Genomic DNA, 17,682 nt, shown 5'->3' on the forward strand with positions numbered 1-17,682 from the left:
ATTGTTGTTGTTGTTCTTCTTCTTCTTGTTATGTAGAATGCAAATGTGTAGTGGTCAGGTTGAGCTCAGTTGAAGATAATCCACAGCCTGATATGATCAGATGTGCGGATCTGAGTGTATATAAAAAGCATCCATGCCACCCAGATTGATTCTTCATTGAGGTTTTGTGAATGTAATAAAGAGCTTAGAGCACTAACCAGAAAAGAAAAGCAAGCAAGATGCCTCGTGCAGTTCGTTGTTCCTGTTAAATGAGGCAGAAAGTGTCCCTCCTTTTCCCTCCTTTCGTTTGTATGATTCTGCTTTATGGAACTCTTTCAGGAGGTAAAAAAAAAAGTTACACAATATATTGAGTAAATATAAGTAACAAGTAAGTAATAAAGATATAAACTGCACTGACCACTGACTGTGTAGTCTTTCATAACCTGACACAGTTAGTAAATGTCACCATGACAACTTTACTGCTTTAAGTGATGAAATACTAATAAAATGGTAAGCAAGTAACCAGAACATTTTAAATAATAATAAAACGTGAATGTGTGATAACACAATGAAGTGATAACAAACACTTCACTATCAGACTGACTCTTCCCAACATAGTATTAGTTCAAATGATGTACTATTTGGTGGTAAAAAGCAAACCAATACATTTGAGGAAATACTCTACTTAGATATAATTATGAGGTACTTTTCATTTTACGCTACTTTCAATTCTCGACTCCACCACATTTTAAACTATTGTTCATTTGAATCCACTGCATTTATTTACCAGCTGTTCTTACACATTACTTTACAGATTAGGGTTTCACATACAAACATACGCTCAGTTGCCATTTTATTAGGTCTACCTAACTGGACTAATGCAGTCTAAAGCGGCCTTATAATAAATCCACCTTCATGAAGACTTCAGAGAGTAAATGGGGTGGACAAAATAAAAGAATAAATAAAAGAAAATTTTGCTGGTAAGACTTCTGTACTTGCAGGGCTTTCCTCTGTAATAGAATATTTCTATACTGTGATGTCACCACTTTTTCTTAAAGAACAGATCTGAATACTTTGTTCAACACTGCACATATTACACAAAATAGTACAGTAATCCACGAGTTCTACCGTATAGTATTCGTGCTATTCATTTAGATTCTGAAGGGGTTTGTCAGGTTCAATGAGTGTAATGGTACTCTGCACACACACAGTGGTGTACAATAAGTACAGATCATCTCTGCTCATAACATGAAGATGTTCTCCCTCTGCTGCTGCTCATTCAGTACTACAGGCTGCCTCCCATCTTTACTCTAATGTTCTGGGACCTCTGAAAAAGTTGCAGTTCATATTACTACCACAGAGAGACACTAGTTTCATGTAGAAATGACTAAAATGGGAGATTTTCACAACAGTTGCCTTACATCGGTGCTCTCTTGTGCCAAAACGCAAATCTTCATAATAGTGATTCAGAAACATGGAATGTACATGAATTACTAAATCACTGCCAATCATTTCTTGTTATATCAGGGAAATATTTTGAGTGAAAACATTTCCAAAGAAATTCCATCAATCTTAGTTTCTATTAGACACTCATTATATTTAAGGATGAGGTGACTGAAACATTTGTTGACTCCACAACTGAGACTAAATTTTAAACTGATCAGGTTACACCTTAACTTTTATGAAGCAGTTGGCAAATGAATACAAACCCCCAATACACTGAATCACTCTGTAGTGGCAAGTAACCACTGTTTATCAGCTGTCACCTGTCTTTGTGGAGAGTGTCTTCCCCCTTCTGTCAAAACACAGTTTTGAACTTGAGCTGTGTGACACAAGGGAATTGATGTATCCACCGTCTATTTATAACACAGAGAGCAGGTGTGCCGATACACAGAGGCAAAGTGATTGGTTGTGATCCTTAGAGGACTCTTTGTGCTTGTGTAAACACTCATACATATGCACACAAGGAACATGCTTGCACGCTTGATCCTACCTTATTTACAGTGTATGTGCATGTACAGGTATGCAACACCAAAGCATTCCCATATATGTTTACATTCAGACAATAAAAGGTGTACAGCTTGCTGCTGGCACCCAAGCAGATATCCAAACACTCATTTCCATCCAGGCAACTCAAACACAGGTAATGTAAAATGAAAAGACAAGGCAAGATACTCTTCCTCTCCCCTGAGGGTAGAGCACATCCACACCCACAACCAGATCCTCTCTTCACCCAAACAGCCCATGTGAGTGAAGTGAACTCAACAAATCAATAGATCTTATCCAAACACAAATGATCCACGGATACCTTCAAACACCATGTAAACAACTATTCAGAGAACTAACTGTGACCTTCTCATACGCCTCTAACAGCGAGGTCAAAGTGGTTGAGAAGAGGCAGAGAGGTGGTGCAAAATAATGCCTTTGAGTCAGAAGAACCTGCAGCCACAGTGGTTAATTAATGATACTTCAGCAAAAAAAAACAACAGCATTTCATGACAATTAAGGATGAATGAAAGACAGCTTGTATATGTTATTTATTGGGGTCTGAAAGCACTTGAAACCTAAAATGGGAAGAATACTTACAGCAGCACTACAGCATTATTAGCACTGCAATATAGTTTCTAGGTTTATTTTGACATTTAATGTAAAAAGATGCTGCAATGGTGATAGGTAACTATGGTATAACCTCCAAATTGTAAAAATCGTCCTTGACTTGTGAGCAAGCACTGATCACACTCAGAGGGGAACAACCAACACAGAGGGCTCTGGCAAAAAAAATGCAGGGTTTAACATTTTATTGTTGTTTTTTTTTTTTTTTTTTATTGTTTCAGTCTGGAACAGGCACTCAGAACATTTCACTGCACACTATACTGTGTATAACTGTGTAGGTGACAAATAAAGGTCTTGAAAATCTTGAAATCTTGAAATTTTGAATTTGTTTTGGGGCATAGAATCAGAGGTTTCTGAAGTTGTTCTAGGAACAGCTATTTTTTTCCTCTCATTTTTCTTTACCAATGCATCAGCATTCTGTATGTCTGCCAGAAGCACTGCCATAGTTTAAAATGTTCTCCAGTTTTAAGGCATATTTTATCAATACACTTAGATCACGACTGTTTATGTATAGGTTCTTAACATGGTAAAAGATTTTAGTCATCAGGTGCACAGATTACAACCATCTTCATCGACATAATGTGCTGCTAGCTTCAGCTTGTTTATAGCACTGGAGCTAACCAGCTAACAAGGATACCGACTATCAAGATGCAACCAACCAAAGCTCTATTTCTGCAGCTGGTTCACTTGTTTGGCAACATGGGTCTTGTATGAATGATGAATGACTTGTATGAATGATATCCTTTCAGCGACTCACCTTTGCTAAATCCAGATCACTGCTGTGGGTTCCTGGTTGGAGCACCTGAGCCTGTACCTGAACCATCTCGGCCAGCAGCAATGGCTTCCCACTCCAACTGGTCGCTAAATTATGTTTTTAATGTTCCACAATTTTAGACCTCGTACTGGCCTCCTTTCTGTTTGTGTTCCCTAACCACTCATAATCCATGTTCGTGGATCCCATCATCTTCAGCCAAGCACAAACCAATTCATCCAGGGGCCGATAGACTGCTGCCAATGATCTCTCCTCCTCCTCCGGTCAATGTCCCTGACTAGTCCTGGGTCCGGCTTGGGGCTTGGGGCTAGTTCCTCACATAGGATGTAACAACATCCCAAGTCAGACTGCAAAACTTCATCAGTCTCCTGGACTCTCTCGGTAAACTGCAAAAGGATTTTTATTTCTGGTCCCACTCCTCCACTCGATCGTTTCATGGGTCATTTTAGCTGCACTCTTAGCCTCCATGCATGGCTGCAGTCCACTTGTATTGCGTAAAACGTAACATTTATTGACAATTTTAACCTCTTCTGGAAACGTCTGGCCTTTTTCTGTTGGGATGGTATCCACCCAAAAGGCCTTGGCTCATACATTCTAACTGACAACTTATTTTACTCCATCTGGCACTCATGTAGCTTGTCTCGGGGCAAAATCACCTGTGCCTCCACATATAACCATTCCTGCTAAATTGCTACACTGTTTCAACCTGTAGATTATGCAGCCTTGACAGGCATTGTGTGTAGTCTTAGACCCACTACCTGCTGTCTTGATACCTTGTCTGCAACCTTTTTTTTAAACTGCGTAGCACTAGATTGTCTTCAGTCAGGCTTTTTTCCTAGGGCCCTGAAGACTGCAGTTATTAAATCTCTCTTTAAAAAGCCCAATCTAGATTCCTCAGTGATATATGATTACAGACCCATATCAAACTTGCCTTTTCTGGGAAAGGTCATTGAAAATGTTGTTTTTCTGCAGTTTAATATCTTCCTACTGCAAAACAATTCCTTCAATATCTTTCAGTCTGGTTTTAGACCACACCACAGCACTGAGACTGCACTTGTGGCGACAGGGGACTGGAGCCAGTCCCAGCATTGGGCAAGAGGCAGGGCACACCCTGGAGTGGTCACCAGTCAATCACACTGCACTGCACTTGTTAAAGTTTTAAATGACATACATCTAAGCAGTGACGCATTGAAAAATTCAGTTCTAATTTTATCTCAGTGCTGCATTTGATACTGTTAACCATAAAATACTGTTTGGACAGATTGGAAAAGGGGTGGGACTGGCAGAATGTTAAACTGGTTCATATCTTACTTACAGGATAGCCACTACTTTATGTCAGTTGGTAATTTCAAATCTGAGTGAACAAGGGTCCATTCTTGGCCCTCTTCTCTTAAACGTCTATATGCTTCCCCTTGCTCGGATCATTGAATCTTATAACATTTCCTACCATACTTATGCAGATGACACATAACTCTACGTGACATTGTCTCAACATGACTACAGTCCCTTACGTTTGCTAAACATATGCATTAAACACATTGAGTGGATGTGCCAGAATCTCTTACAGCTAAACACAGATAGAACTGAAATAATTTTTTGCCCCAAACACGAAAGTTTAAAAGTCAGTGCTCACCTTCAATCGAAGACATTAAAACCTACTAATCAAGCAAGAAATCTTGGAATAATGATGGACTCATATTTCATTAGCCATATAAAAACAGTCATCAAAGCAGCCTACCACCACCTTAAATATATAGTCAGAATTAAAAGATTTTTGTTCAAACAAGATACAGAAAAACATTTTCATGCATTTACCTTCAACAGGCAGGACTATTGCGATAGTGTCTTCATGGGTCTTAATAAAAGATCAATTAGACAACTGTAGTTTGTCCAGAATGCGACGGGCAGAGTCTTCACGAGCACCAAGAAGGTGGAGCACAGCACATCGGTTCTTAAATCACTCTACTGGCTTCCAGTGTGCCATGGGATAGATTTTAAAATCCTGTAACTTGCTTATAAAGCATTAAATGGTATTGGGCCCAAATACCTTGTGCCTTGTGTCTTGTGAATGGTACTAAATAAATACATTTGCCCTACCTTGCCTTGAGCAGAAACCAAGTGACACTCTGTTGCATCCTTTTTATCAGCTTGTGAAGAATAGACTTGGTTAAGTACAAGTCACTGGTTCGACTTCATCCATTGTTTGGTTTGTAAAAATTGTGTAAATAAGTGACCTCTTCATAAAGCTTGCTTTGTCCAAAAATCCAACCCTCAAAATGATTAAGATTAAGTAAGTTTAAATAATTAAAAGCAAGATTTGCGAATTCTCACATGTGAAAAAACTTTTCACATATTTTATGTAATGTAAAAAATCAGGTAACTACAGCTGTCAAAGAATTGACAAAGACAACATTTCCCTCTGTGAGGCGGGTGAGTAGAAGTAGGAAGTAACATTTGTAAGTACAGTGTACTTAGTTACATTCCATCACCACTATCCCGTCCTATCCCAAACAGATTTTCTATTTTCTTCTTTCTTCACTCCTCTTTTTGCCACATGATCAATGATAACATGAGATAAGTCAGTTCTCTCTTTCACTTAAACACCCTCCTCAAATGTTTCGACAATCTATTCATGCTTTTGCAATTATGAATATTTCAAAATCCATTCTAAATCAACAACTCAATTTCTGCAGCATTTGACAATGTTTACTGTATTTATGGTTTATGTTACTCTTGGAAAATGAATTTGTTTTATCATAATTTCAAAAAATGGTTAAATGTAATGTAAATGTAAATGTTATTTGTACGTGTATAAGAATTAAAATTGAGAAAAATCTAAAAATAAAGTTAAATCAAAATGTTTCTTATTTAAATGTAATGTAATGTTGCATTTAAATCCTCTCTTTAAGTATAAATCATAAATTCATGTACATGGTATAATCTGTAACCAGTTTAATAGGTACACCTACTGTACTCTATACAGCAATATTTGATAATATCAAGCTGTAGCTTTTCATTGGGCTTCATCACAGTATTTTACACATAATTCTAAAAAATGGGAAACTCACTATTGACAGAACAGTAAAATAAGGGGCTACGGTAGAATTTCTGTCAAAGTAAAGCAAGTCTACTTTGTGTTACTTTGTTCCCAGGCAAAAATGTAACTAGGAGAACTAAATTTAGTTGAAAGCATAGTTTTTGACCCTCTATATCCTGCGAATTTCCTGTTTTTGAAAAGAAGATTCTTGGTTTTGCCAGTCTTTACAAATACATAGACAACGCTCCACTGGATCGTCTTATTCCACGTGCTGTTGTGGGGTTCCTCTGGTTCCCTTACCAAATGTCTAAAGAGATGAACATTAGGAGAGTCGTAGACTTTTTATTACTTGTATGAATGCGGTTTGTACACACCCTGTCCGTCCCTCCCACCTCTGCCTCTGACAACAGTGATGCAGGACAAACAATGAACGGATGGATAAAGAGTGTCAGGGCCTGATAATAAGATGCTGTTTCTCAGGAAGCTATCAAAGAGGATGCACTCAGGACAATTAGAACTGATGTGATGTGGGTACAGTTTTGGTTAATCCATAGAAAGAATTTTCAAAGGGAAAACAAGTTCTCATCCTCTTCAAGCAGACTGCAAACAGAGGAAAATATACGTGATGATTCAATTCAATTCAATTTGCATTTACAACACAAAGCGTGACATGCCCTGTGCTGACAGCTTGATTGACTCAACTAAGAGCCCAGAAGGTGGTGCCAGTGATTTATCTATAGGAACTACATTTCTGATCTTGAATTTCTATGCTTGACTTAGTGTGCATCATAGCAGAAATGAAGAGCCAAACACAAGGCTTCATAAGAGAAGCCACAGAGAGACTGTAGAGGACAACACAACTGGAGTCTGTGGCAACTGAACCCTTTCATGCATGAATTATAATAACCTCAGTCAGGATTTTTTTACTAAGTGTTTTTATTCATCTTTAGGCCTGAAAAACAAGTTTGAACTTTATGTTTTTTTCAAACCATATTTTACAAAGATATATTTACATGTCCAGTAGTTGAAATATAGCCAGTGATGCATGATGTACAATTCAGTGGACATGTGATTAATCATAATTTCCTCCCAATATATAATCAATACTTGGAAAATTTAGCAATTGCATGTTACTTGATGTCACCATATTTTTCTTACCTGCAAGGGTTTCTTTTTGTAGAAGGTTTCAACAGAAAGAAATGAGGTGTTTCTGGCTGTCTGTCCACCATCTTGGTTTCACTCTTTTTTTTTTTTCACTTACAATGGCTTCCCACTGGGTAGCAGTGGATGAGATGATGCAGTAGCCTCCACTGTAGTGGCTGATGTGCAACTATGCCATCAAAACTCATGCATATACAAGAAAACAGCTTTTGAATAGCTGTACACTGTAGTGACCTCTATGCATGAAAGGGTTAACTTAAACAGTCACACAACTGATTCACTATCTTGATTGTTAGTCTCTTGCTTTCACCAAGTCAGCCTCTGCCATAAGAATATATGAAAACATGGAGCATAGAATGGAAAATGTACAAACAAAATCACAATGAGGCAACAAACCAGGCCAAACAGTAAAATGGGAAGCTCACAATGTGGTCAGGCAGTAGTCGATTTCTAAGTTTAATCGTGTTTATTTTGCACAACTTCCTTTTTGTGGTGCAAATGTAGTGTCAGTTGTTTTATGGGTAGTACATATAGGACTGTACTGTCTCTGTGAAATGTATCATGGTCTGCAGGCCTGAACTATTTGGTCCTATTGGATCCCTAATGTGGTTTTGTACTCTGACAATGCACTCTCTTTTTCTTGTTTTACAAAATTGGATCATTGTAAATAACAACTAACAATAAGAATAATAATTTCAATCAAATGTTCAGGTTTGCAACTCAAAACATGAGAATGAATGACCTGTAAACATAGTCAACATCTCGTCATCTACAGAATCCCACTAGAGACTAAAATACTGCATTCACGTCAAAGTGAGGAGAACTAAAGAGAGCTAATCAATTTAACAACAAATAGAAACACTTTTAGAGTAGAACACAACCCACCTCTGAGCTGGCTAGTGTCGGATGTTTCCTCCTTCCTTACCATTGCTTGCTCAATGAATGAATCATTGGGGCTCTCTTAAAGAGCATTACAGAGTTTGGTCTTGACCTGCTCTGCTCTGACTGGAATGTTGTAAATTAGAACATCTCTCAGCCTAAAAACAAAGTATGAAATAAATGAAAATGAAATCAAATTGTGTCATCATGGTTCTATTTTCCCAAATGGCAGTGACTGTTAACCATGTTTACTTTCTTATTCCATAGCTTAACTTATGTAGGTTAAAGGTGTAGTCTGAAAACGTCATAGTGTTTTCATTTTACGCTGAAGCAGCAGCTTGAATTTGGGAGCAAGAATTGTGTAGTTAGAAGCTTGAGAACCCAAATTTTGACAAATGGAGAATCATAATTATTATGCATGAAAAAGCAAGGGAGTGTGAATCCTCATCAGCTTCCGTAGCTTTCATACGCACTTGGAAAGGGAGAGGTGAGGCGAGGGGGGGGTTCACTTGGTTGTACTCCACAACCTCACCACTAGATGCCACTAAATCTTATACACTGCACCCTTCACTTTCCAGTAATTATGCAGAACAATAGTAGTAATATATCACATATAAGAACTTGGATTACGTTTCCTCAATCTTTATCTCCTAATCAGAAGTCCAGGTTAATCTCTGTTTGGTCAGTAACGTCACCCACATGTGAGTGAATTTAGAGAAAAGGAAATCAATATGACAAGTTGTGTAATCAAATCCTCCAACTGTAATGAGATTACATTGTCAATGGAAGTAAAGGGTAATTGATCAAATTTTCCATGTGACCTGCCCAACATGGCCTGTGACAACCACATTTCAAGTATGAAACAGTAACATCTACTTAGGCAATTTTAAGACTTTGAATGTGATGATGATATGTTAAGCAAAGAAACAATCAAACAAACAACTAAATAAACTGAATGAAAAGAATGAAAAAAAAAAAATGAAAAATTATGCTCTTACAAGGAATTTGAATTGAGTCGCGCATGCCTCGTGTTTTCATTTGCTTTGTAATAGAGCTCAATGGTTAACTGGTCTGTATCTGTATAGGGCCTTTCTGGTCATATCAACTAGTCAAACAACTACTCTACATGCTGCCTCACAGGAGCCGGTGATCAAACCACCTACCATCCACTCGCCCTCTGAGCCGCATCCACCCACAACAGTTTACAACAGTTTCATGAAAAAGTAATGTAGACTTTTAAAGAATGGCTCCTGTTTGCAAGCCACAGTATAAAATATTCAGTTGCATTCTAGATTAGTTATATAATAGTTTGTTGTTTTTTTTAATACAAGTTACTACAATAGCATTCTGCACATAGACACTTTGTATGTATGTATGTGTGTGTGTGTGTGTGTGTGTGTGTGTGTGTGTGTGTGTGTGTGTATGTATGTGGCATATTCATAGTTAACTCTACACTACACAACTTCATAATTCCAACTGTGTTTTTTCTGCCTCCCACAGAGGGTCAGGGTGGTAACGAGGCACGGTAATACTCTAGTCTTTATACTGCCTGTCTTGTTCTGACTTGTTTTTTTGGTGTATCACCCTCAATCTTTCCCCTCCCCTTTTATTCAAAAATATTTTGCTTCCTTTATTTTATTTTGGGTTTCTGTTCCTCAAATTCGAGCAACTATAATGACTCTAATGGCTGTGATGTGCATTTCCTTTAGGTAAAACAATATCATCACGAAGAAATGATGTCACAGCAATGCACTGTTAGTTGGGGTCAGTGTTGGTGGTGGGTGGGGGGTCTTTATAGTGCATGACAGCAGGAAACAATATCTTGCCTGTATTCCCATTACAATAAACGTCATTTGAATTTTTACTATTTTAGTGATCAAAATGGTTTTTATATGATTTTGATAGCTGCTATTAATGAGTATGTGTAAAGTTCAAGTAATTTACATTTATATCTGTACCTCAGCTCATTGCAAAGTAGTACTATGAAATGCCTCCATGGACGAAAAAACTTTACTTTAGTTAATTATTTTAACTGGTTCATGTGATTGACAAACTGGAGCATACTATCCTCAAACATGTGCTTGTGTATTTATGTGTATACTTTTGAATGTTATATGTAAACCACAAAATGACACGGTAGCTTTTAATAAATGAAATCAGACGGACTAGTGCGTTGTCTTTGTTGATGCTTTATTGTCACATTTTGTAACTAATAAAAAAGAAGCAGAAACAAAAGGTAGATTATTAAACACCATTTCTGTGACATTTGTAATTGGACAAAAGTCAAAGAAAGAAAGATCAGAATAACAGTGTAAAAGATGCCATACATGCAAGATCATTGTAAAATCAAATCGTAATATCTTTCCATATTCCATTTCACATCACCCGCTGACCTCAACCTGACAGACTGACTGATTTAGGACACTGCTCATCAGTTTCTCCAACAAGGACCCCGTTCCTGGTGTGGAAGACCTGGGCCAGAGAGGGACTCAGAGAGCTGGGGATGTACTCTTGACATTGCTGCCCGCCAAGACTTGGCGCGCACACCACCGTGTATGAGAAGAAGAGGGTGCCATGATTTAACATGCAGCTGTCACTCACTCTCCCTTCACGTAGATCAAATGAACAGTCGCCAAGTGGATCACTATCCCAGTAAGTATCTTCATCATAAACATTGAATTTAAGTTTGTTCTTCATGTTGATGCTTATGGGTCCAAAGTTGAATACCTCTAACCATTTAGGATTGTCATTATTTGATATAATGGCTGTGCGCTTTCTCTGGTTACCATAGCTAACCTGCACTGAACCATCTGTCTGAGTCCACTTGTCACCATACAGTGCTTCAGCATAGAGCTTGAAGACCTTTAATGTAGCGAGACCTTTCCCAGCAGGACAGCAATTTGACTTGATATTCTGATTACTGTTGCAAACACAAGCACAAGGATCCCTTTTGCTGGATCTGTGTCCAATCTTACAGGTTTCTGAGCATTTTGTCAACACTGCATTTTTCTTGACGTACTTCTCCACCTGCTGCTTCAGTCCAGCCCTGGCACGGTGACCATTAGGCAGGATGGTGTGCAGGGGCTTTATGTTGTATTGGACCACATCAGGGATGTTTTTCAGAGAGTCAAGCCAGCTGGTATAGATGGAGGGGTTTGATTGCCCTTCAAAGAGGATATCTGCGCCGTTGATATTTCCGCCAATGACCTCTGTCTTACGCTCCTTGAACGCGCTGCTGAAACTTTGGTTAGAGCCTAACTTCTTCTTCTCTGCCTGACAATGTTGGTACATGGCCTTAATACTGGCAGTACTTGCAAAGCTGGCTGAGGCCTCAACTGACAAACAGTCATTGATTTCTGAGGCTGACAGTCCACTCATGGCTGCCTCACAGGTCCTGACAGAAGTGATTGCTTTTATTTTCCCTCCCAGAGACACCTGTGTTATGTAATGTGTGCCATACGTGTCGATCAGGTTGCGATATAATGTTTCAGTTGCACATGAATATGAAGGAAGGGAGTTGACAGCAGATTCAAATTCATGACTCAGTGGAGGTTGTGCTGCCATTCTGTAACTGTGAAACACAGAAAGTATATAACTTAGTTACAATCTATTACAGTCCAATTTCATTCATGTCACTGTTTACATTGTTGGATTCTTTGTTTTCTTAAAAATGCTGTAAAAAGCTATCCAGAACACTGTAGAACAAAGTATTTCTCAGTGAGTTAATGACAAGAAGACAAATACCTGTCCACATACTCACCCATAGAGGCTACAGTAGACAGAGTGACGACTGAAGGTGTAGTGGTCTTGTTTTGACTTTTGCATGCCAAAGGTGGCTTCTTTGGAGTGGGAACCTCCAAGCCCAACCCCAACAGTGACAGAGGGTTGTACTGGGATATCAAGACCGACTTTCCAATCATTGGACACAGATGATGTGGAATCATTGACAAAAGTTTCGACAGAGTCATAAACTATACTGGAGACCATTAAACTGCACTTGGGGAGGATTCTCCAGTCCACCACCGCAACCGGGACCTTCTGCTCTTCCTTATTCAAGTAGCTGTTTCTGTAGAGCCTACAGGTGCCGTTTCCAAGATTCCACGTTTCAGTGTTGATGACATAGGCACCTTTCCGCTCCATTGTCACGATGTCAAAGCCCTCTCCACCCAGATTGTAACCAGGGACAAAGTGAGCCTTTTTACACTCTTGTGCTGTACCAATGAAGCTGGAAGTCAGACATAGAGGACTCCATGCCCAGCAAAGGAGCATGAAATGCCACAGCCTTATCATCTGTATAGAAGAAATAAAGAGTAACAAAATGACAGAAAACCTGTAAAACAATGCAAACTTAGAATTGAAAATGTCAGTACACAATGGATGACAGTCAGCTAATGAAAAGTAAGAATTTGACATGAACTCAACTCAGAAGATTAGGTTTAGATGGCAGGTCTTACCTTGGCTGTTGACAGCAAGCTGGGTTCAGTAGTTACGTTTTGTCCCAGTGTTATAGTATTGAAGTGAAGGTGGAGTCTTGATGGTCAGCACGATTCTCTGACATTCTATATTTAACCATCAGATACACTGGCAGTAAATATGCGTGATATTTGTATTTCACAGCCCATTCACACCTTATTAAAATGGTGGGGTGAGGTGTGAGATGAAACTTGGCCAAATGGGGAAACTGGCTTTGTGGCTGTAAGAGAATAATAACTAATGCAAAAATAATTAATCACGTAGCTAGGGAAGGAAGGTAGAAAAAAGTTCACAGCTGAATTATAATTGTAAAAATGTAAAATATTTCGCAGTGTTGCGATTATTTATGAAGCGTGGATTTCTAAGTTGTCCAGCTCAAATCTATAGCTACATTTTTGCTAAAGTTAGCTGCAAACTGTTACAAAGGACATTATAATAAATATATTTACTCTTACAGCAGCTATAAGTGTTTTACTTAGCAGGCAACAAAACATATAAACACAGCCATAAAAGAACAAATCTACTACACGAGCCACATAAAAAAGAAACAGTAAACAGAGTAAGCACTGTGATCAGATTAAATCAGGGAAGGTGGTGCGATTAAAGTATGTTTTGAGCAAAGATTGCAAAGAATCCACGGATTTCCTCGGGCACGGCATTCCACGGCCTGTTTAATGTGGTTAAAAGCCTAGCACCTGAGTCTGGACTGTCTGTAGCCACTGTCATATTTAGACAAGGAAACAGCTTGTTACAGTCAGTCATCCAGGCGTGATGAGATGTAGAATAGCTTCCTTATCATTAGAATTGAACATATCATTGTTTTTATGGAGATTTGGGTGAATTGTTTGCATTTCTAATAGTTATTTTTGTAAAACTAATTTATAGCAGCACTCGTCCTCCACCCAACAGCAAAGATGCGTGCCATCCAAGACAGGATCCTCACCCTTCAGTATCTGTTCACCAAATGAAGGACAATTTACCTTAAAGTGAAGTCCTCAAATCAAGCAAAAAAGTAAGAAACAGGACACTCGGTGCTGTTAAACTCTCATGTGGCCTCCTCTTCCTCTGCCATACTGACGACTAAATTAAACTGGACAATAGATTAAACTGGTAAAGTAGTATTGCTAATTGCAGTAAAGCAATGTGTGATCTAAGGTCACATGTAAGTGTAGCTCTTGTTAACAGTATTACAAAGATGTCAGAACAGCCATATCCATAGTCTGAGAGCAAAGGCCACACCTGGTTACCTGGTCACCTTTCTCAATTCACTCTCCCTGCTCTTTTCATCGTCTAGTGCCTCTTTCTCATTCATGCATCCCTTTAAACAGACTCTACATATCAGTTCATCCTTCCACCCCTCCTCTCATGCCTCATTCAGTTATGGATATACCTCTCCAATGTCTTCCCCCGTCTCTAGGTACTATCAGTGGCTACAGTAGATCTGAGTAGCACAATGCAAAAGAGACACACTCCCTTCGCTGAGCCTCCTTCCAGCGGTCCTACTTGTCTGGCCCATATATAGCCAGCTTAATCCAACAACTTCTTCTCTCCTATAACTAAATCCTTCCTTCAATTATTTAAAAGTTTAATCGCTGTGATGGAAATTTCCAAGTTAAGAAGGAAGCCAACAAACTGTTGGACTTTGCAGATCACTTTTCACCTTGATTCCACACCAGGGATCTTGATTCAAATTATTTGGTGACTCTTAAAAACAGTTGGCTGCACCTCTGACGATTCATTTTTGTCATTATACTAGTGTTGTTTTATATGTATACTTAATATACTTAATTTAGAATCATTTTCAGGATTTATTTTTTCAACTTGGCTGTTGTTTTTCCAAAAAGACAAAAAAAATCTAATTTCATTTCCCCATCAGAGTGGGGTGAATTATTTTATAAATAAATAAATAAATATGTGGTGATTTAAAGTAACAGCAAATTGGATGATAGCACTTAAAGCCCTTAAACCATGCATTAGAAACAGCGGTTATGAATAAAGAGCAGTGACAGTCATCTCTGGAGATGCATATAAAGTTCCTGTGTCACACAGTAGAGCTCTGCTCTCTGTTAGTGCTGCAACTTTGCACATGCATGCCACTTTAAAACACTAGAAAACAATCTCTAATGTGTGCAACAATGCATAATAATTACAAAAAAATACAAAATTATATTTACAACCAGCAAAAGTTGGAGACACTTCATTCTATTTACTCTTTGAACAACGGTGCTAGCAACAGTGCGTGCCCTTTTCCCTGCCACATGAACCAGACAGACAGCCAGAAACACCAAGTTGCTGATTTTTTTCTTGTCAAACCTTCTATAAAAAGAAACCTTTGCAGGTGAGAAAAATATGGTGACATCAAGTAACATCTAAGGAGTCGTGCAATTGCTAAATTTTTCCAAGTATTGATTTTATATTGGGAGGAAATTATGATTAATCACATGTCCACTGAATTGTACATCATGCATTACTGGCTATATTTCAACTACTGGACATGTAAACATATCTTTATAAAATATGGGTTGAAAAACATATAAAGTTCAAACTTGTTTTTCAGGCCTAAAGATGAATAAAAACAAAAATCCTGACTGAGGTTATCACAATTCATGCATGAAAGGGTTAAACTGAAGAGTCATTCTGTCGCTGTGAAGAAGTAGACCGCTGTCTTCGCAGACTGAGCTCTGTAACTGTGTAGAGTGCAGGTATTAGTTGAATACATACAGATGATCTCCATTCCAGTTAATCTGTAACCTCTTATACTTAGTGGCATTGTAGAGTGAATATGTCAAAGCAGTTAAACATGAAAACATGGTGCTAATGAATGTTTTGCATTAAACAAAATATGCCACACTGAATTAAAGCATTTAGCATTTAAAGTCATAAATGTGAATTTAAAACAGCGACAGTCATCTCAAAAGTTGTAAATAAGACTTCCTGTGTCACATGATGGAAGTGTGACTGCTCTCTGTCAGTTCTGCAAGTTTGCAGATGCATCCCACCTTAAAACCTCTCAAAACTCTGTATACTGTACAGTATACTGAATGATATGTGAAATTGTTTTGCAAAGTTTGTCATGTGTAAATCTGCGTCATGTTGGGGTAATCATATCACTCAATTGATAGATATAATACTTTTTACTGTAGAAATGTGTGGTTGTTGATCAAAGCAACCCTGCTAAAGCACATGAACCAAAATGTCACACATTTCAGTTTTAGTTTTCGGATGTCTTTCACAGTTTCACACGTCTCATTAACTCGCTGGAATGGGGGGGAGGCTTTGTTTGACAATGGATACATTTACTTTTTGTGGTTAAGCTACACATAGAAATTATAAAAATGATTAATATCATTAAGACTAAAAGCTTTATTTGTTTAGCTTGTTTTCAGTGGCATGTTCATAATCCACTTAAAATACCTCTTTATAGACAAACAGTACTTTTCTTAAGCAACGCACAGCATTGAGACTTTATCAATCAAACACGGGTTAGAAAATAAATGACTGCACTGCTTAGTGTGTCAAGGTTGGTCCCATCTCTTTCGTCCCAAGGCCATACTGCATGTGCTCTCATTTTATTTCTGTCATAGTTCCATTATTGCCGTTGCATTTGTTTTTGTCATTTTTCTATTTGTATCCATGCTCCTAATTTCACCCTTAATTTATAATTTTTTATTTATTTTATACATCCGTTGGTCTTTTTTGAAGCACTTCTCAGAGATACAAATGAAAAGTTTGAAGCTTCTTGTGAGTCTGTCTACCAAGTGAATACAATGTGATCAAAGGATTAAAGTTCCATTTTTACATGTTCATGCTTGTGACATGTTTTGAAGGTGCAATGGCAGCAACGACATGTATAATGTACACATATTACAAACCATATTACATGGTAATAAACGCACAAAGTGTGTGTATACGTCTAATTCAAGATGAAGATATTTTTCGGTATGTTGATGTCGTTACATTGCATTCTGTAAGTAAAGAGGTACCACTGAGTACATCTGAGTACAAAACATGAAGCTGTTCTCCCTCTGCTGCTGCTCAATCAGCACTACAGGCTGCCTTCCATCTCTAATTTTGAGACTTCTGAGATGTTGCAATTTATGTTGTTACCACTGAGGGACACTGTTATCATGTGAGAATTACTGGAAATGTGAGCTTTTACAGAAATATTTCATTTCCAACAAATGAATAAAATACAGTAAAGAAAGAAATAATGAAGCCATAAAGTGGTAGTGTTGCTGTTTCAGTTTTAGGTTAGGTGGATTTTTATTTTTGATACAGTAGGGTACATTTTTGTCCAAAGGAATGAATAAAAAGGAACTTGTTATATTTAAATATGAGATAACTGACAGAAACTGCAAAGCTGAGCATTAACTATGACGAATTGTTTGGGTACATCCTAACTTTTATGAAGCAGTTGGCAAATGAATACGCCACCATCAATACAAACATTGCAGCCATGGCTCTGTAGTGGCAGATTTCCACTAACTGTCAGCTGTTGCCTGTCTTTGTGGAGTGTGTCTTCTCCCTTCTGTCAGAACAGATGTTTTTGAACTTGAGCCGTGTGACACAAGGGAATTGATTTATCCACCATCTATTTATAACACAGAGAGCAGGTGTGCCGATACACAGGGGCAAAGTGATTGGCGGGGATCCTCGCAGGACTCTCACACACCCACACACAGGCAAATATATGCACACCCACGAGTATCCAACACCAAAGCATTCCCATGCATGCATACATCCAGTCATCAAATGTGTGTATCTTGCT

General features: G+C 38.2%; 2 protein-coding genes across 2 annotated transcripts in view; one reads left to right on the forward strand and one right to left on the reverse strand.

The window, feature by feature from the left end:
- exosc9 (exosome component 9) overlaps positions 1-17,682 on the forward strand; it is a 360,435-nt gene that overhangs the window by 325,465 nt on the left and 17,288 nt on the right. The gene's annotated exons all lie outside the window — the stretch shown is intronic.
- Positions 10,621-12,731, reverse strand: LOC139199243 (perforin-1-like). The gene is made up of 2 exons (XM_070828287.1): positions 12,202-12,731; positions 10,621-12,012 (listed from the first exon to the last, which is right to left on the reverse strand). Exons 1-2 carry the CDS (start codon positions 12,729-12,731, stop codon positions 10,836-10,838), a joined length of 1,707 nt encoding a protein of 568 aa, XP_070684388.1. The 3' UTR covers positions 10,621-10,835.

The sequence above is a fragment of the Pempheris klunzingeri genome, chromosome 3 (assembly GCF_042242105.1).
Source record: "Pempheris klunzingeri isolate RE-2024b chromosome 3, fPemKlu1.hap1, whole genome shotgun sequence".
In the NCBI taxonomy this organism is placed as follows: Eukaryota; Metazoa; Chordata; class Actinopteri; order Acropomatiformes; family Pempheridae; genus Pempheris; species Pempheris klunzingeri.

Excerpts from the sequence above, each read along its gene's own strand:
- LOC139199243 (XM_070828287.1), bottom strand. The coding sequence starts at position 12,731 with ATGATAAGGCTGTGGCATTTCATGCTCCTTTGCTGGGCATGGAGTCCT. Across the intron at positions 12,013-12,201 it reads GTCTACTGTAGCCTCTATGG|TTACAGAATGGCAGCACAAC; the intron begins GTGAGTATGTGG and ends TGTGTTTCACAG.